The sequence below is a fragment of the Enhydra lutris genome, unplaced genomic scaffold (genome assembly GCF_002288905.1).
Source record: "Enhydra lutris kenyoni isolate GAN:26980312 unplaced genomic scaffold, ASM228890v2 scaffoldscaffold13, whole genome shotgun sequence".
Lineage (NCBI taxonomy): Eukaryota > Metazoa > Chordata > Mammalia > Carnivora > Mustelidae > Enhydra > Enhydra lutris.
Window position 1 is genome coordinate 34,586,481 of NW_019154097.1, and position 15,786 is coordinate 34,602,266.

The 15,786-nt window shown below is 55.2% G+C and overlaps 1 protein-coding gene across 1 annotated transcript in view; it reads left to right on the forward strand.

The window, feature by feature from the left end:
- Nucleotides 1–6,350: 6,350 nt before the first annotated feature.
- The window catches only part of LOC111145976 (argininosuccinate synthase 1), a 53,808-nt gene continuing 44,372 nt past the window's right edge, over nt 6,351–15,786 (forward strand). The window contains exons 1-4 of the mRNA XM_022501322.1: nt 6,351–6,402; nt 11,381–11,442; nt 13,288–13,397; nt 15,319–15,387. Of these exons, the coding sequence (XP_022357030.1) occupies nt 13,293–13,397; nt 15,319–15,387 (174 nt within the window). The 5' untranslated portion in view covers nt 6,351–6,402; nt 11,381–11,442; nt 13,288–13,292. The remainder of the gene's footprint in view (nt 6,403–11,380; nt 11,443–13,287; nt 13,398–15,318; nt 15,388–15,786) is intronic.

Sequence of the window (15,786 nt, forward strand, 5' to 3'; positions counted from 1 at the left end):
GAGCTGCCAAGGGAGTGTCCATTCAGTTCTGCCTCCTTTCTCCTCCACCATCTAAATTTCTATTGGAGGCTGGCTGGTGGAAAGGACTGATTGCTCAATGTCTTGCCAAGCGGTGGCAGACTTGGCCTGGAATCCGGGCTATGATTCCTGATCTTGTACTGCCCACCCGCCCCTGACTCCACCCACCCCTTCCCACATCCCCAGGGATGGTCCCAGAGGGGAAGAGGAGCCTCCCTTGGGAGCTGCCACGGGAGCCAGCTCCAAGGCAGTGCTTTCCACTTCTGCTTTTCCAGCTGCCGGCAAGCAATCATTGGCCAAGGGGCCATCCAGCGACCCAGAGCCCTAGCTCCAGGCTGAGGCTGAGGCTGTCCCGAACTATCAATGTTGGTAAACAGCCCTGCAGGTCACTTATTAAACTCCCTGATGTAGTTTTTCCAAGAACCCAACAACTGGACTCTGTGTTCCCTCTGGGCAGAGACAGGCCACCTGGGGTCCGGCCTAGAGGACACTCTTGTTCCTGGAGCCAGTGTCCAGGTCTGGGCAGCAGCAAAGTGGTATCTGGTGCCAACCACGAGATGGTCCCGGGGTGACATGCTTAGGGTCTCTACATTCCCCGGGCCCCTTTGTGACTAGCAGGCGCAGAGCCCTCCAGTGGCAGAGGAGAGAAGGCGGACAAGAGAGTCTTGCTCCTTGGTTAGATGTTCAGGCTGTATCTATGTTCAGACAGTGGCCACAAGGATCGGAGCCCACTCTCTGAAAAACCGTCCTGGCTGCAGTGTGGGGGGTGGACTGGGGCGGCGGTGAGCGTAGCCGGAAAGACAGGTGTCGAGCGGTACAGGTGAGAGGTGATGACGGCAGCGGTGGGGAGAGGAAGAATGTTGCACCATCCTTTCCTGAAACTCCAGGCATCTACTGTGTGTCAGCAGGATGGATAGCATCTGACAAGGGACGGATCTGGTGGGAGGAAGGGGGGGGTCAGAGAGGCATCGCCAAGGAACGGTAAGTGCAGAGACCATAAGGCAGCAAGGAGTTTGACACACCAAAGAAAGCACAAGCAGGCCAGTGCAACCAGGGTGCAGAGGGTGAGGGCGGAAGAGGAAGTACAGGGCTCTAGATTTGATGCTAAGAGTGATGACAGATCATCAAAGGCTTTCTTAAAAATGCTTTAATTCATTAATATTTTAAAATATATCTCTGAAACTTAAAAAAAATCAATAAAACCCTTGTCTACAATATCATTATCACATCTAGTAAAAAAAAAAAAAAAAAGAAAGAAAGAAAGAAAAAAGAAAAAACCAACCAGTAATTTCTTACCATCATTCAAGGTCCTGTCAGTGTTCAATTTCCAAACGCTCACAAAGAGGGTGTTTCTTTTATGCTTAAAAAAACTCAGGATCTGGGGATGCCCAGGTAACTCAGTCAGTTGAGCGCCTGCTTTTGGCTCAGGTTGTGATCCCAGGGTCCTGGGATGGAGTCCCGCATTGGGCTCCCTGCTCCTAGAGGAGCCTGCTTCTCCCTCTGTCTGCCACTCCCCCTACTTGCGCTCTCTCTCTTTCTCTCTCTGACAAAGAAATAAAATCTTAAAAAAAAATCAGGATCTAAATGAAGTCTACATCTTGTGATTAAGTACATCCTTCACGTCTCTTTTAACCCTAAGCTCCCATCCCCTGTGTTTTGCCTTAAAAATTTAAAAATCAACTTTATTGAGATATAATTATTCCAGGAATGCAAGGTTGGTTCAACACTTGAAAATCAATCAATGTAACCATATTTATAGAATCAACAGAAAATCGGGGCGCCTGGGTGGCTCAGTTGGTTAAGCGACTGCCTTCATTCAGCTCAGGTCATGATCTCAGGGTCCTGGGATCGAGTCCCATCGGGCTCTCTGCTCAGCAGGGAGCCTGCTTCCTCCTCTCTCTCTCTGCCTGCCTCTCTGCCTACTTGCGGTTTCTGTCAAATAAATAAATAAAATCTTTAAAAAACTAATAAAATAAATAAATAAAATCTAAAAAAAAGAATAAATGGAAAAACATAAATGATTATCTCAATAGAAGCAGAAAAAGCACTTGACAAAATTCAGCCCCTACTCATGATAAAAACTCTCAATAAACTAAAAGTGAGCTTCTTCATCTGATGAAAAGTGTCTACAGAAAACCTGCACTAATATCACAGTTATCAGTGAAAGACTAAATGAATGCCTTCCCCTAAGATCATGAATAACACAAGGATACCCACCGTCACCATTTTTATTCAACACTTACTGGGGGTTCTCAGCATTGCAATAAGGCAAGAATAAGAGGCAAAAAGATAATACAGATGAATGTAAGATTCCCTCTGTTCACAGACAATGGTATTGTCTACACGGAAAAGCTTAAGGGGTTTACAAATATCTACTAGAATGAATCCATGACATTAGCAAGGTTGCAGAATATAAGGCAAATATACGAAAATCAGTTGTGTTTCCATATATGAGCAACAAATGACAGAAAATGAAATTTAAAATTTAATGTACAATAGTATCAAAACACTTAAAATACTTAGAAATAAGTCTAATGAAAGATAAGCAAGAACTATACACTGGAAACAAAAAAACATGGCTCAGACATTTGAACCAAGATGGAGCCTTTGGCACGCCCATTGAAATTGAGGACTTTTATACCCACCAAAGATGCACCAATCTCCCAGGTTTTCCTCTTCTCTGAGTAGAAGATTTGGGCATTTCCTGAGAACAGGCCTCCACCTGTCAAGTCTTCTAGGCTGGCCAGTCAAATATCCATCTCAAAGCTGAGTTCTGGAGTAGCCATATTTGTGACTCCAAGAAGCTCTATCTCTTCTAGCATGAAAAATGACCTTGTGTACACTGATGCTACAGACCCCAGGCCTTTCCCATAATCACCACATACTTTCCCAAATGGAGGATGTCCAGCCCCACCTAGTTTATTAGGAACATGTCATCACCTGCAGGAAACTTAAAAAACTCCAGCTTTTCTAGCTCGTGTCCTGCTAGTCTATCTCCTTAAAAGATTCTCACCTGAGATTTCACATCAAATGAAGAATCCATTTTGTGACACTCAAGGGCATATATTTCAACACCACCTGAGAGATACACCTTTGGTTTAAAACAAAAATTGAATTCATCACAAATGAAGATCATCTCAAGACATAATCTCCTATAGATTGACCTGACTGGGTTTCTCTCTCATTGCTCATGTAAATAGCAACTAATACTTTTCAATGAACAGTTTGAAGTCTTCTTATATGCTGGAAAATTTAAGAAGGTATAAATAACTAGAGAGGTATACCATGATCATGGATTGAAAAACTCAATATTGTTAAGGTGTCCACTCCCCACCCCCAAGCTGATATATGGTCATTGCAATCCCCAATCAAAATCCCAGCAGGCTTTTGATATAAACTGGCAATCTGTGCCTACTGTTTACATGGAAGTGCAAAAGACCCAGGACAGCCACAACAATTTTGAAACAGAACAAAACTGGAAGATATGCACTATCTGACTTGAAAGCTTACTATAAAGCTGTAGTAATCAAGATAGAATAGTATTGGCATAAGGATAAATAAATAAATAAATAAATAGGTCAGTGGAACAGAAGAGGGAGTCCAGAAACATATTCACATTTACAGGGTCAATTAATTTTCAACAAATGTGCCAATGGAATTCAATGGAGAAAGGAAAGTCTTCGACTAATGTTGTTGGAACAACCGGGAACTGATAGGGAAAAAGGAACCACCAAAGGGCTTAAGAAGGGAGTGACTTGTTCTGAGTTTTTAAGAACTCTCTGCTCTTGTGTAAAGAAAGGATGGGGGAGGGGCGTAGGGAGGGGCGGGAAACTGGAGAAACAGAGAAATGATTAAGGAGGCTATAACAACGGTCGAGTAAGAGAAGACAGGACAATGTGGGGTAGGTGGAGATGGAAAGGAATGGAAGGGGCAGACTCTGGATACATGCAGAAGATACGAACATCCCAGACTCCAGTGCCTCAGTTTCTCCACCTGCTTTGGCCTACGTGCTGCTATGCTTTAAGAGGCACCACCCAAGGTCACTTACTTACTAGGAGGTATGTGGGCTCCTTGAGCAGCCCTGACCTGGGTGTGGGTGAAAGGCAAAGGCCACGGTGTGGCTCGGGCCCAGGTGGGGGATCCCCTCTGGCCACGCCCCAGTGCTGGACCCAGGACCTGCTCTGCAGGGAAAGGGCTGGGGCAGGGTGTGGATGGAGGGCTGCAGGTGGAAAGTGGCTCATCGGGGAGCCAGCCAATCCACTCTGGCCTTCATCTCTGCCTCTCATACCCCTCTGGTGCCCAGTGGGCAGGACCTGTACTGGGAAGTTGGGCCCTTTTTACTTTCAGAAGAGCTGTGACACCACTGTCCCTAATGTCACCAGCGCCTGTGCATCAGAAAGGGACAGTCCCCTGGACTGGAGTCATTTCTGCAACACAGAGTAAAGGTCCCCACAGCCAGTGACCCTGGGCCTGAGACCCTGGTGCCTCTACCAGTTCAGCTCAAGCCTGAGCTAAAACAGAGGGCTGGGCCAGAGCTTCAGACTCTGGGCAATCACACTCTGCCACTAATGTGCTGTGTGACCTTGGGGAAGACACACCCTCTCTCTGTGCTGCAGGTTCCCATCTGTAAAATGGGGATAACGGTCACAGTGATTTCATATAGGGTAGTTGTGAAGAGTAAGTGAAGGCAGGGAGATGAAACAGTGCTTGGTGAGAACCACAAGGGTGTAGTTGTGTCCCAGATCGACACAGATGACCTTACTTCCTCTCCCACCCCCCCTGCCTCCCACCCATCCATCCTAGACTGGCAGGGGCTCGTTCCTCACCCCACCATCTTTCTAAGATCTGGGTCATGGGGCTTCTCTCTGGGGCCACCACTGGCTTTAGGGACTTCAGGGGAGGGCCAGGCCTCACTGCCTCAGTTTCCCTCCCCACTCCCTCTGTAATAACTCCAAGTAGGTGGCCCCCCCATGCACCCACACTCCCCCCAACTTTCTCAAAGGGCATCTCAAAGACCCAGCACAGAGTCATAGGATGGAGACAGAGAGGACTGTGGAAATGCTCCCCCTCCTCCCCACCTCCGCTGGGGAAGGAAGCTGCCCAAGGAGGCACGACCCGCAGCAGGTGTGCGTTTTTGGCTCTTCCACACTTGCTTCCTGCTAGTGTGGAAGGCCAGTGGCTCAGGGAGGGGCTAAGGGGGCCAGCTGGCGCCCTCCTCCCGGCCCCACCCAGCCCATAAGGGGCTCCTTGCCATCTCAGCCACTTCTGGAGTTTGGGCACCCGAGGCAGGGGGCGCCTGCCTGCTATTTTGCTCAATTGTGGTTGCAGTGATGGGGACTTTGGGGCCTCTAAACCAGGCTGGCCAACGTCTGACACACAGAACCTTCTCGAGGCCAGGCTGGGGTAGCAGCTCCCGGTTTCTCTTTGCAAGCAAGAAACTTCACCTCTGTAAACCTCAGTTGTGAGCCCGGCTGTCCAATGGCTTAGCAGTCGCCCAGTCTTCTATTCACTGTTTACTGGGTGCCCCAGGGAGTTTGGCCAGCTGCCAGCCTCTGGGGAGACCGCCAAGAAGCAGCCCTGGACGGAGGGATGAAACCCCGACCTTCCAGTACACTCCCCCGCTTGCCCCAGGCTCCCGCTCATGGAGGCTACTGTGGGGGAAAGGGAGGGCTTTCGAGGTCTGCAGAAGGCCACCATGGGATAAGAGTGGACATGAAACTCACCGCACCTAAGGGACTTTAAAAAAAAATTTTTTTTTTAAGATTTTGTTTATGTATTTGACAGAGAGAGAGACACAGGGAGAGCAGGAACACAAGCAGGGGGAGAGGGAGAGGAAGAAGCAGGCTTCCCGCCAAGCACACAAGCTCGACGTGGGGCTCAATTCCAGGACCTGGGATCAGGACCTGAGGTAAAGGCAGCCGCTTAACGACTGAGCCACCCAGGTGCCCCCATCTAAGGGACTTTAATTCCCACTCCCACCGCGGAGCGGTGGCAAGTGTCTGGCAGGACGGCCGAGCTCACTGGCCAGCTGCGCGCGGTCCAGCCACCGCCGCGTCCGGAGGGGGCGTCTGCCCAGGGGCCTGGGCGAGAGGACCCGGGCGGAGCACGGCCCGAGCGTCCTCGGGAGCACCTGTGGCCCCCAGAGGGCGGGAGGGGGAGGGGCGGGCCAGGAGGGAGCGAGCGACCGGGCCCCGCCCACACCCGTAGGTGGCCGCGGACGCCGAGCGGCTCCCGGTGGGGGCCGGACCCGGGGGCGGGGCCTGTCGCACGCGCTCTCCCACGTGTCCCCGGTCCCCGGCCCTGCCCCCGGCCAGGTGTTTATAATCTGGGATTCGCGACGCAAACGGCCCTGCTCCGCCGCCTGCCACCGCCGCCCGGGCCACGGTAAGGAGCCCCCGGCCGGAGACTCCCGCTCCCACCCCCCGCCTAGGAGACACCCCGCCGCGGGTCCCAGCGACAGCGAGCCGAGGAGGCCGAGGGGACCGCGCTCCTGGCGCCCGCGCGGGCGGGAGCAGAGGGCGGCGCCGAGTGGCCGCGTGCCCCGGGCTGGCACCGGACGGGAGGGAAGGAGGCCGACGCCCCGGGCTTCTGCGGCTCAGACGCCGGGCGGCCGGATTCCTGGGGCCTTCGGGGGTGGGGCCGGGGCACGTGTCCGGGTACTCCGAGGGCGGCAGGTCGGGTTATTTGTCCCCTTTGCGGGCCGGGGTCCTTTCTGGAGTCTCCGTCTCTAATCCAGCTTCCTTTCTGCGGGAGCCCCCCAGATGGAGACCTTGGAGTCCGGAGGGTGTGGGGGGTCCCCACTCTCTCGCCCCCTCTCTGGCCACCCCCCGCGCGATCTCTGTCTCCGCCTCTCTGCGCGTGAACCCGGAGTTCCAGCCCCACCTGGGCCCCCTGTCCCGGGGCTTGGGCGTATCGCCCCTCCCACAGCCCCGAGCCTTAGGTTACTCCAGGCAGCTGGGCTCCGGGACCCGGGCTGCGAGGCGCTGGGGTCGTGGGTGTGACTGCGCTCCCTCCCCGGCAGGGGTGCGCAGTCTCTGGTTCTGAAAGGGATCTGCGATCTCCGCCGGGTGGGGACGGTGGCGGCGCCGGGTCGCCGTGCCGGGTTTCTGGCCGGCGCTGGGCTCGGGGCTGTGGGAGGGGCCGCTCCGCAGGAAACGTCCGCCGTCCGGGTTGCTGTTGTCTCTGGCGTCTGGGGCGGCTGCGCCCCGCCAGGGAGGGAGAGTCCTTGTGAAATAGAGGAAACTCCTCTCCCCGCCCGCCGGGGCTCCTCCTGAGGAGGTCCCGTGACCCGGCCGCCTCAGTGTTCCTTTCTGCGCAGTGGGGGCGTCTCCTCCAGAGCATCTCTGGCTGGCTGCGCATCGCAGGCAGGAACAAACCTGTCCTTTCCGCGGGGATGGATCAAATAGACCCTGGGCTTTGATCCTTCCTTCCCAGACCACGGCTGGTGACAGGGCAGATTCTGGAGCCAGTAGACCCAAGCCGCAAAGGCAGGCACCAAAGGGGAGTCTTGGGTCAGCTGCCAGCTGCCTGAGCCTCAGTTTCTCCATCTGTCAGAGCTGGCACAGGCTCAGGGCTCAGGAAACAGAGACTGTGGGGCAGTCTCTGTAGACATACTGAGAACCGTGCATGCGTCCATTTACTCATTAACGGTCTCCCCTTGTGCCATAATTGGGGGACATGGGACAGGAGACAAGCTCTCTGCCCTCCTACTGAAGGTTCCGGTGGGGAGGAAGACCAGGGAGACGGAAAGCGCCACAAAGGGAAAGCGCCACAAAGGGATAGGAACTTTGGAGATGGATGGACCCCGGGGTGGCTTCACTCTAAACTCCCTTCCCTCTTCCATCTGCCTCTCAGAGCCCAGGCAGGGGAGCCCAGGGGCGGGATGGGGACCCGTCCCAGCTGGAGCCACCTGTGCACTGCTCTGAGAAGCAGAACGCTCTGCTCAGTGCAAGTTGACAAGGCTGCCCTCGGAGCACCTGGAGCCTGGGCCAGGCACTCGGTGAGGCAGAGGAGGGAGGCCCCCACTACGAATAATCAGGTCCCCAGAGTCCTCACATGCGCCCCACCCACTGCTGGCCTGCTGGGGGGGGGGGGTTGTGGCCAGGTGGCCGTGCTGGTAGCCAGTTTCCCCTGGTTTAGGGCCCCAGGAACCTGACTCACAGAGGGGAGCCAGGCCCAGACTCACTTGCTGCGCAAGCACTTTCCCATGCCCCGTTTCATCTTAGCTCCATGGGTCCTGGGAAGCCAGCCAGGCCAGCCAGCTGCCTTCACCAGAGCACAAAGCCCCTGAAGTGAGTGCCTCGCCCTTGGGCACCCTTGTGGAAAGAGAGAAACCAGCTCAAGGTCTGAGGCTCTGAGCTCTGCTGTAGCACTGTAGGCAGGGTTGACCTTCCAGGCCCCGGCGTGTTCTGTCGGGTGGCAGGCGCCCTCCCCAGACGTAGAATCAATAATAAATGAATGCACTCTCCTCTCCTCCATGGGCTCCAAATGCTCTTGTGTGTCTCTTACCAGAATCTAGTGAGATCTTCTTAGGCTCCCTACCACGCGTCTCAGGGGCTTTTCACCAGAACCAGAGACTCAGCCTCCCCGACTCAGGCAGACCCTTTGAATGGGTGGGAGACCTTTGCCGGAGTTCCACTGGGTGGGAGACATTTGCTGGAGTTCCACTGTCCTCGAGGGAGCCAGTGTTCCTGATTTGATTCTCAGGCCCCAGGAATCCACGGCTGAGAGCCAGCTCAGTGTCTAGCCTAGGGCAAGCCCCTTGCCTCAGCTTTCTCATCTGTCAATTGGGAAGAAAATCCTTCCCCTGTCTTACCAAGGATGTGCGCAAGAGCTGAGCCCCCGCATGTCAAGCCTAAGGGCAGGCTGAGACCCAGCAGCGGCACCTCCTGGTCAGAGTGTGGAATTGCAGCCTAGCTCTTCAGACACAAAAGGGGGCCCCAAAGGGACAGGGGCAGCAGCCCTAGAATGAGAAACCCCAAAGTCCGAGAGAATTCTTCTGGCCTCGGTGGAGCTAGAGTTTTAAGAAAATGTAACGAAACAAGCTCAGCTGAGTCAGAATGCCAGGGAGGGGTTCTGGAAGAATGTTTGCCAGCCTGTAGGCCTGACACACAGAAATATACTGACCGGTGATGGCTCATTGAGGGTTTTGTTTTCTGGAAGATGACAGTGAGGGGGAGGCGATCTGTGGTCCCCTAGAGTCCCGAGTGTATAGGGCACGGGGCAGCAACGGACAGGCGGTCTGCAGTCAGCCCGGGGTTCTGTCCCAGCCCTGCCATCTGCTACTGTGTGGCCCCGGGAAGTTGCTTTACCTTTTCTGAGCCCCATGTGGTAGTAATAGTCTCCTCCTCGAGTGTGGCACTGAACACAGTATCTCTCTTGTCCTCGCTCCTGCTTTGAGATTTTAGAGCACAAGGGAACAGGGCGAGGGCCACGGCTGGCCTAACACCGTCGCCGGCAGGTGGCAGGGCGGCTCTGGCTGGGGCCACGGAGAATGTCGCCTGCCTTTGCAACTCGGGCCGGGCTGGCGGGCATCTCGGGACGAGGCCACCTTCTTCCTTCCTCCCAGGTGTCCCTCTTCTGGTGAAGGATGTCAGGGGTGACATGGGGCTGCGTGCATTCTTCCACTGTGCTCAGTCCCCAGGGCCAAGCAGGCAGGCTCACTAGTGTCCGGATGAGGGCACCCCTAGAATTCCAGGCTTTCAGGGGATTTCCCTAACCTTCTCTTTCAAGGCAAGGAACTGACTTCTAGACCACGGCATCCAAAGCGTCGTTCTGAGTACCAGCCGCATGTCAGGCACGGTCTGTGAGATGGTCCCTGTCCCTGTGGAGCTCACAGCTGTGGGGGTGGGGGGTGCGGTCAGACCCCCACGTGACGTAGGCTAGGATGGGCCGTGGACCAGGGCTCACAGGCAGAGCGGGGCAGGCACAGGCGGTCTGTCTCTCTCCATGGGGTTTCCTCTCCCTCACTCCAGTGCCCACCCTCTTGGCTCCAGATGCCTCTAGGAGACAGCAGGGCAGGGACTTCTATTTTTTTTTTTAAAGATTTATTTATTGATTTGAGAAAGAGAGAGAAGAGAGTCAGAGGGAGAGGGAGAGAGACTCTCAAGCAGACTTCCCACTGAGCATGGAACCCCGTGTAGGGCTCAATCCCACGACCCTGAGATCCTGACCTGAGCAGAAATCAAGAACTGGCCACTTAACCAGCAGAGCCACTCAGGTGTCCCCCAAATTGTCTTTTAAAGCTATTATGAGAAATAGCCTGTTGCCTTACATTTTGCCTTTTCTGAAGGTCTACATTTGTGTGTGGCATTCTTTTTTTTTTTTTTTAAGATTTTTATTTATTTATTTGACACACAGAGAGAGATCACAAGCAGGCAGAGAGGCAGGCAGAGAGATAGGGGGAAGCAGGCTCCCTGCTGAGCAGAGAGCCTGATGCGGGGCTCGATCCCAGGACCCTGAGATCATGAACTGAGCTGAAGGCAGAGGCTTAACCCGCTGAGCCACCCAGGCACCCCTGTGTGTGGCGTTCTTAAACATTTATCCACAGTAAATTGAAGTATTGCTAGGTTACATACACGAGTGACCTTCCCTATGTCTAATTCATACATTTGAAGTTAATATCACAGATTAAAATGAAAAACAAACAAAAATAGCTAACACTCTTTTGTTCATTTTGCTGCTAATAAGAAAAATAAAGGTGATTAGACTCTAAGAACAGGGTGAATCTTGGACCACCATCCTCTCTCCCTGTCTTGAACCCGCCCCAGCCATGCCAGGGTGTCTGAGCCCCTGTAGCTTCCCAGACCACATGTGCCCCTGCGGTTCCCCTCTCTGGCCCTTGTACCGTCCAGCAGGGGTTCGCGGGGCCCAGCCACTCTGGGTTCGAGTCCTGGTTCTGCCACAGGACCCGCCAAGCAAGGCCTCAGCCCAGTTCCTTAACCTCAGCCTCAGTTTCCTTGTCTCTAAAACAGAGATGACTCGAAGGGAAGGGCTCAGCCTGTGATGGATAGGTTCCTTGTGTCGATCGTGGTGACAGTTTTGTGTTAAATCCGAGATTCTCAGTAAATGCAATTTCTTGTATCTCGGTTATTCCTGAGTGGAGCTGTTTGGAAGACATGCAGCAGGATACACCCCCCACCCCCACCCCCACCCCCAGGACCATGGCACAAGCACTCGGGGCTGGGAGCACCAGTACCTTCCAGAGCCGGGAGGCTGGGCGGGTGGCTCGTGGGCCTCCCCACATCTCCTCAATCAACAGGGCTGCTCCAGGGGAATCCAGCAGCAGGAGAGGCCAGGTTCAAGGCCTCTGGCTTCCCCTGGACTTCTGCGCCGGGCAGCTGAACAGTTTTCGCTTTTGCAGAGTGGTTCACGGAGCTGCGAAGTCAGATTCCAGAAGCCAGGAACCCACATCTCCAATCCAAGGTGCTTTCCGGGTCCTTCCTGCCTCCCTTCCCATCCCCTCCCTCCCTCCCTCCCTCCATTTCTGGTGGCCTGTTGCCTGGCCGCTGTTGCCATGGGCACCATTTCCTGGCCCCAGGGTCAGGGTCTGCTGAGTCACCAGCAAACAGGTGGCTGGGGCCAGGGCCTGGCAGGTGGTCGGATGCCCACTGGAGGCAAAAGTTGTGAACATGCATCAGAAACAGCACCCCCCCCCCCAACCTCACTGTTCCCTTCTGTGTCCAAAGGGCTGTGGGGTGTGTGAGCCCTGGAGCCAGCAGGTGGGTGGGCCAGTGAGTTGTGTCTGCACAGGGGACATGTGTTCTAGTCACGTTGGGCTCTGTCCAGGCTCTGCTGCACAGGGCTGAGTGACAGGGACAGCACCTCTCAGGACCTCCAGGCACAGGGGAGGTTTTCAGTATGTGGGAGCCTGCATCTTCGCGATCGTCATGGTGGGGTGCCCCTTCTGGGCTCCATGGGTCTGTGGAGGGGTATCCACGGCTTTTCCCAAGAGTATCTAATGAGGACCCTGCCCTTGGTCAGGCTCCAGGGTCAACGCCGTCACCAGACACAGGCATCCCCCCCTGTAATGCAGGAGGCTGGGCCATGTCCAGGGACGCTGGGACCAGACGAGCTCTTTCCACATCTGGTCCCGCTGCCTGCTGACCATCTGATGTCAAGCTCATGACTCCACCTCTGTGACCCTCGATTTCCTCTTTAGCAAAAGGGCACAGTAATGGCATCTGCTCTCAGGGCCCTGGGGAGAGTGCCTGGGGAGGTAGGGCGAGCCCCAACACAGCCCAAGGGTTTGGGGAGAGGCTTCTGGAAGAAGGAACAGCAGCTGCAAAAGCAAGAAGATAGCAGCCCCTGATGCCTTGAGGTAGCCGAGGAGATGGATAGGGTGGGACACTCCTGTCCCTGCTGCAGAGGGACAGGTCTGTGATCTACACCTCCAGGAAGGCCCTCCCTCTGCCCATCTCCTTCCTTCTCCGGGGCTCGGTGTCTGCATCTCCGTCCCAGAGCAGCAGGTCCCCTCAGGAGCTCGGGGTCTCTTGTTTTCCCTCCCAGAGGTGCTTGCGTTTGAAAAGAGTCTAAAATCCCAGGGCAGGAGGGTTCACTGGGGCCCCTGTTTGGAGGAAGCGTGGAGGCAGGAGCTCTGCGCCCCAGCATCCCGTTCTGCCTGCAGCTGGGAGGCAGCACTGCATGCTGGGAAGGGCCCTGGCACGTGCTCTGGTCACGTCGGCTGCTCACCTGTCTGAGCCCCAGTCTCTGTCTCCCTAGTCTCTGTCTCCCCAGGGGCTGTGACAGCTGCCACTCCATGGGGTCATGGTGGGGGTGCAGGGCGAGCTCCGGGAGGCCCTCAGAGCCACACCTAGCGCTCTCCGAGTGACCCACCCATGTCTCCCAAGCATCATGGCCTGGTCCCAACAGCTCAGCCTCACGTACTTTCTCTAGCTGGTGGGGGAGTGGCTCCAAGATGTACTTCCCGCCATCCCCCAGAGGCTCCCCCATCCCATCAGCCCCAAGCTGCTGTCAGTATTCCCCAGACCTTGCCTGTGTGACTATGCATGCAGTGGGAGGGTCAATTCCCTGGGGGTAGGGGTGGAGAAGGTGAGGCTTTGGGAAGGAACAGCTCCTGGGCTGGCCTTGATGATAGGTGAACATCTTGTTCCCAACCCCCCAGCGAGAGCTGGGGATGCTGGAGGGTGCTGGAGGACGAGGCTGCCCAAGGCCAAGGGTCGGGGGGGGGGAGCTATTTGCAGGGGCTGACGGGTCCGGACGGGTTGGCTCTGCGTCACTGTCCTTCTTCAACCCCTCCCCCACCCCCAGACGAGATGTCCAGCAAAGGCTCTGTGGTTCTGGCCTACAGTGGTGGCCTGGACACCTCCTGCATTCTCGTGTGGCTGAAGGAACAAGGCTATGACGTCATTGCCTACCTGGTAAGGAGGTGCTCAGTGTGTCTTTCTCCCTATTTGTCCTGCTCCCCATCACTCGCCTGACCCCTCCCTAAACCTGCCCTGAACTGTAGGCACGTACTTGTGGTTCTCCTTCCCTTTCTTCCTCCATAAAACGGACATCCATGGTGTCCCCCAGGTCTGGGATGCCCTGCAGAGCACGGGGGAGGCCAGCTCTCTGTGGGCAACCAGAGTGGGGAACAGCGGGAAAGAGCTTGGCGGTGTGACTTGGCCAGCCTGCTTGCAGGGACCACGGGCCTGCTGAAGGCCATGGAAAGCACACTCTCCCCATTTCCAGAAGTCCGTTGTCAGCCCCAGTGATTCTGCAAAGTTCATAGAACCCTACAGTGGCTGAACTGGCAGTGCCCTTGAAGACCACCTAGTTCTAGGAACAGACAGGTCCCAGGCAGGTAATAGGTTATGTGTGATGCCACTCCCCTGTGCTGGGTCCAGCAGGCATCCCTGGTCAAGCTGGCTCTGTTTCTAATGAACTAGACTGGAGGTAGCTTCTGAATCCTCCATGTACTCAGGACCCCTGAGTGCAAATTCTTAAAGTCTAACACATACCAATTTAAGCAAAATCAATGAAATGGGGGGGAAAAAAGAGTTTTTGGCTCGCGTGACAGAAATCTGGGCTTTGACAGCTTCAGGCAAGGCTGGATCCAGGTGCATATCCAGATCTGTCTCCACCTCTATTGGGCTTCATTCTTGGCCTCTCCACAGGGCAGGCAAGGCTCCCGTCATTGTAGCCTTGCTCTCCCAGGGAAAGGAGAGCCTCCTGCAGAAGCCCTGATGGAGAGCCCAGGGGTATTTTCACTGCCCGAGCTGCTGCCCGCCACACATTGATTTCCATGGCTGTGTCATGAAGGGTTCTGATTGTGTGGGCTTGGATCCTGGGCCTGTCCCAACAGTGAGCAGAAGACATGATTTGTTCCCCTCCCTTCTTATGGCAAGAGGGCTTAGAAGAGAGGTTTCTGTTCCCAGAGGAAGGGAAGATGGTGCTCTCCAGAGACAAAAATTCAGCTATTGCCAGGAATGATTGGTTTGCAGTTAAAGTCAATATCACCTAACAGTGCCCAGTCCCCTTGTCCCTTGGGTCGGGGAGAGTGAGGCCCAGGAGGGGAAGTGCCTCACTCCCAGCCCCCTGGCCAGTGAGAGTCACCGCTTTGGGAGCACGGGAGGACCCCAGGGTGTGTTGGTCTTGCTGATGGCAGCACAGTGGGGTGGTCCGGAAGCCCAGCTACTGCGAAACAGATTTAAAAGCTGAGTGACCTCAGAAAGCACATGCACCTGGGTTCTGGAAAGATTCCAGAGTCTGGCGAGCAGAACGCAGGGTCGAAACCTGGGCAGCAGGCCAGAGCGCAGCCAGCAGAAACCATGCTGGCGTCTGGAGAGGGGACTGTCACAGAAGTTGGAGTCCAACAGCTGGGATGGACTCCCACCTGCCCACATGCCTTGGGATGGTCAAGTCACTATGCTCGGGGGCAGAAGTCCCCTGGGGGTTGTGTACTTTCTGACACGGCGACCTCGGTACTGGCTTTGGGGGAGTTTTCAGGATGAGATAGATGGACTTAAGGGAAGCCTGAGACCTTTAAGGCAGTGACAGCAAGTTCTGGGTCCTGGCAGCATAGTGTGCAGGGCCAGGGCCACCTAGCGCTCCGACCCACGGGAACTGCTTCCCAGCACGTCCAGAGAGGGACAAGTGTCACCTCCCAGAAGCAGTCCAGCTTCCCCGGACCCTGTTCTGTGCCTTTCTCCTTACTGTGACCTTGGCCCCTCGAATGGAAAGTACCTCCTTTTGAGGGGTGCTGTAGACAGACAGCACTTGCCCAGGGCGGCTGCAGTTCTCCCCCCACTCTTCTTTATGCCGCTGGGCTGATGATGCCTCTCTGCTTCTGCTTCTCAGGCCAACATCGGCCAGAAGGAAGACTTTGAAGAAGCCAGGAAGAAGGCACTGAAGCTCGGGGCCAAAAAGGTACCAAGTGGAGGCAGGATTCAGGGTTGGGAGTGGGGTTCTGACATGTGGGGGCAGCAGTGGCAATGCTGTCCCAGAGTTCCTTGTTGTCCGCATCCCTTCCCGTTGGTCCTCTTGCTTCCAGGAGTATGAGATCGATTCCTTCTGTTTTCAGGCATGTGGGCGCCATCATCTCCCTGCCTTCCCTAGTCACTGTTCTCTGCCCCACCACCTCCTTGTCCCATCTGCTCACCTATTTCCTTTTCCACATCCATCCATCCACCTGCATATCCCTGTTATCCCTCATCCACTCACTCATCCATCCACCCGCCCAACCGTCATCCATCCATACATCCATGCATCCACCCAACCGTCATCCATCCATACATCCATGCACCCACCCAACCGTCATCCATCCAT